The sequence below is a fragment of the Ctenocephalides felis genome, unplaced genomic scaffold, assembly GCF_003426905.1.
Source record: "Ctenocephalides felis isolate EL2017-DRISC unplaced genomic scaffold, ASM342690v1 CF-g0.4_SCAFFOLD_00845, whole genome shotgun sequence".
In the NCBI taxonomy this organism is placed as follows: domain Eukaryota; kingdom Metazoa; phylum Arthropoda; class Insecta; order Siphonaptera; family Pulicidae; genus Ctenocephalides; species Ctenocephalides felis.
In genome coordinates, this window is record NW_020536999.1 from 80,990,243 (window position 1) to 80,994,036 (window position 3,794).

The following is a 3,794-nucleotide window of genomic DNA, read 5'->3' on the forward strand; positions in this document are numbered from 1 at the left end:
TAAATATTTAGGGGCTGTTATCGTTGTGTGATTTTGTAATTAAACACCACTTTGTAATAATTAAACAAACATGTGTTTAATCATTACAAAGTGGTCGGCAATATGAGTGTAATAAAAAAATAATAACACAAGGACAAATAATTAATTGAACGCAGAGAATGTTCAGAGAAAAAAATCCGTATCTCAATCCTGAATATTTACGTAAAATAATTTGTGATCATATATATATATATATATATATATATATATATATATATACATATATATATACATATATATATACATATATATTAGGGTGGTCCTTAATATGGTCATTTTCGAATTTCTTTGCTCCCAAGAGCTCAAATTCTTCCAAATTGATAAAAAAAAATCACTAAAAATTTATATACATATATATATATATATATATATATATATACATATACATATACAGAAATATATACCTTTGTCCCCTTTTGATGCTGCACAGAGCATAACCACGTGTCCAAGATAGGATTTTGATGCAAAAATTTCTCCTACCTTTTGAGGTCTCATCAGTTCTACATCTAAGCTATAATAATAAGTTTTCTAATTATACTAATAAAAATAAAATAATAATAATTAAAAATAAAATAAAATAAAGTTCTAAATAATAAAAAAGTGGATTTAAATCACTTACACAATCATTTTCTCCCAATAGGATTTTGTATCAATATCTGTTAATATGATGAGGACTTCTTCTAGTGGAATGTCACTTATTACTTTGAAATTTTTTATGTTGGGCATATTTGTAGTTGTGGTTGATGCTAGAAAAGTTAATAATGCATATCACAACAAGGTAAATGTAAGTGTAAGCAGCAACCATATATATATATATATATATATATATATATATATATTTATATATGTATATATATGTATGCATGCATTGTATATGAAAATATATATCATTATGAGTATGTTTTGTTCTCATTTGGCATATTAAAATTTCAGATTCATTGTAATAATATTATATATAATTTTTTTTAGAATTAAACCTAGGGTTTTGGATTTGTCTACAATTGAACCTAGGGGTGAATTTACATGCTACATTCGTTGCGCCTCTATAGCAAGAGCGGAAAGCGGTCCTGTTTGCTATCTATTTATACTTGTTTATTTATGGTAAAAGAATAATTAGTCAAAGAAGCATCGTTAAAATTAGACTGTCAAACAAGATGGAATAGTATGATATTTGAAGAAATTAAATTTTGCATTCGAAAAGCGCTTATAGACTTCAGTTCTGATGTTCATTTTTCTGACGAAGAGTATAATTTATTATCTTCGATTATTGTAGTCTCACACCTGTAAAATTAACAGTAGATGCATTATGTCGAAAGGATGCAAATCTGTTGACTGCTGACGCTTCTTTAATATAAGGTTGTCAAATATCTCCCTTCCGCCTTTTTGTATTATAAACCAAGAGCAAAAAAGCGGAAGGGAGATATTTGACAACCTAATATTTATGTTAGACACTCTGTCCGAACAAAAATCTGCAATCGCAATAAAATTATTGAAAGCATTAAAATCTCGAATTTTACTGGAATTATCACAAATACTTCAGTAACTACAAAAAGGCACACAAGATGTTGAAGAAATATTTAAACGCATTATGAAATATTCACTAATTAAAAATGGTAAACTTAACGAAGCTACTCATACAAAAAATGAACATCCCTTTCAATACCTTCCCAAATTAGGAATGAAACAATATTAGAATCTGACGAGGTAAACAAAATGAGGAAAAAACTACAGGCAGCCGCCATAGATGAAACACTAAATACTTCACCCGTGTATGTGTTAAAAAAAAACTTCAAGTCTAGAACAAAAAATAAAAGATGAAATTACTTTATTGAAAAAACAGGAATAAAAGGAACGAACCTACAATATATGTATAATTTCTTAATTACAATTGTACCAACAAGTGTAAAATCGAAAAGAGCTTTTTCGGCGACTTTCGGTTATATTTGTAATAAAATTCGGTTCTCGCTTGTGGATCAAACAACTGATTGTTTATGTTTCTTAAGAGCATATTTTATTAAGCAAAACATTAGCCATGAATTATACTTTTTTTTCTTTTCTTAATGGGTTTCTTAAAAAATTTTTTAGGTTTCAAATATACTTTGAACCTTTTAGAATATGAGTAAAAATATTTCATACCTAAAACTTTCTTTTTTCACTAGTAATTATAAGCTTTTTCCCATGCGCCTTGGGCTGCTCAGAACCTTATAAAGCTAAATTACAACATGTATCATCTTGGATATACTAAAATATGTTATTATTAAACAATTATATTGTATATAAGGTTGTCAAATATCTCCCTTCCGCTTTTTTGCTCTTTATTCAATGCTTTATAAAAAGTGTTACAGTGATCGGATTTAGTTCAAATATGCGCCGTTTTGTTCGATAATCTGTTTCCATCTAGACGACAACTTCATAATACCTCCCTCGTAGAAGCCCCCCTCCTTATTTGCGAAGAACTTTTCACAAGCCTCTTTTGAGTTCAACTTTACACCACCAAGGGCATTCGCCATAGACAGGAACAGGTGGTAATCACTTGGCGCTATGTCCGGGCTATATGGTGGATGCGATAAAACCTCCCATCCGAGCTCCCGTAGCTTCTGACGAGTCATCAACGAAGTGTGTGGTCTGGCGTTGTCCTGGTGGATCACTACACCCTTCCTGTTGGCCAATTCTGGACGCTTCTGGTCGATCGCCTGCTTCAAGCGGTCCAGTTGTTCGCAGTAGATGGTAGAATTAAGCGTCTGGCCATATGGGAGCAGCTCATAGTGGATGATTCCCTTCCAATCCCACCAAACACACAGCAAAACCTTCCTGGCCGTCAATCCCGGCTTGGCCACTGTTTGGGACGATTCACCGGCCTTCGACCACGACCGTTTTCGCTTGATGTTGTCGTATGTGATCCATTTTTCGTCGCCAGTCACCATCCGCTTCAAGAATGGGTCGAGTTTGTTCCGTTTCAGCAGCATATCGCAGGCGTTGATTCGGTCCAGAAGGTTTTTTTGCGTCAAATCATGCGGCACCCAAACATCAAGCTTTTTTTTGTATCCAGCCTTCTGCAGATGGTTTAAAATGGTTTGGTGACTAACTCCCATCTCCTGGGCGATGTCACGAGATGCCACATGCCGGTCTAACTCGATGTATTTCATGATTTGATCGGTATTTGTCGTCACAGGTCTTCCGCCGGCAGGCTTATCCATGGTGTCGTTTTCACCGGCTCTGGATCGTCGAAACCATTCCTCTGCGGTTCGAAGTGATATAGTACCATCCCCCAAAACACCATTAATCTCACGGAACGTTTCTCTAGCGGATTTGCCTTTAACGAAGGAAAACTTTAAAATAGCGCGAATTTCGGCGTTAGTGAACTCCATGTTTACACGTCTATAACTGTTGAACGCAATATCCAAACTAATCATGCATAGCGTCGTTTTGTAGGTTATGCCAAGACCTTTCAAAGTATTGCCAGATACGAGCTCTGTAGCGCTTTGAACATATCCGCGAAATTCAAAAGACAAAAAGGCGGAAGGGAGATATTTGACAACCTTTTAAATAAATTGTATGCATTTTTAACCAATAGATAATCAGTGCAGAGTCAACACATATAAGGGTTGACTATATTGCGGTTGATATTGCTGGGGATATTTCAACGAAGGTGTAAGCAATATTTTATAAATGATAATAGTTTTAGAGATTAATATTGGCATATAAACTGTAATTTTTGTCTTAAAGTCGATTGTAAACGGCTTAAGCATGTCAAC

General features: G+C 33.8%; 1 protein-coding gene across 1 annotated transcript; it reads right to left on the reverse strand.

Annotated features, from left to right (window-relative positions):
* Positions 1-2,340: 2,340 nt before the first annotated feature.
* On the reverse strand, positions 2,341-3,407 carry LOC113391029 (histone-lysine N-methyltransferase SETMAR-like). The gene has a single exon (XM_026627009.1). The coding sequence runs from the start codon at positions 3,405-3,407 to the stop codon at positions 2,394-2,396; it is 1,014 nt and encodes a 337-aa protein (XP_026482794.1). The 3' UTR covers positions 2,341-2,393.
* Positions 3,408-3,794: the final 387 nt, after the last annotated feature.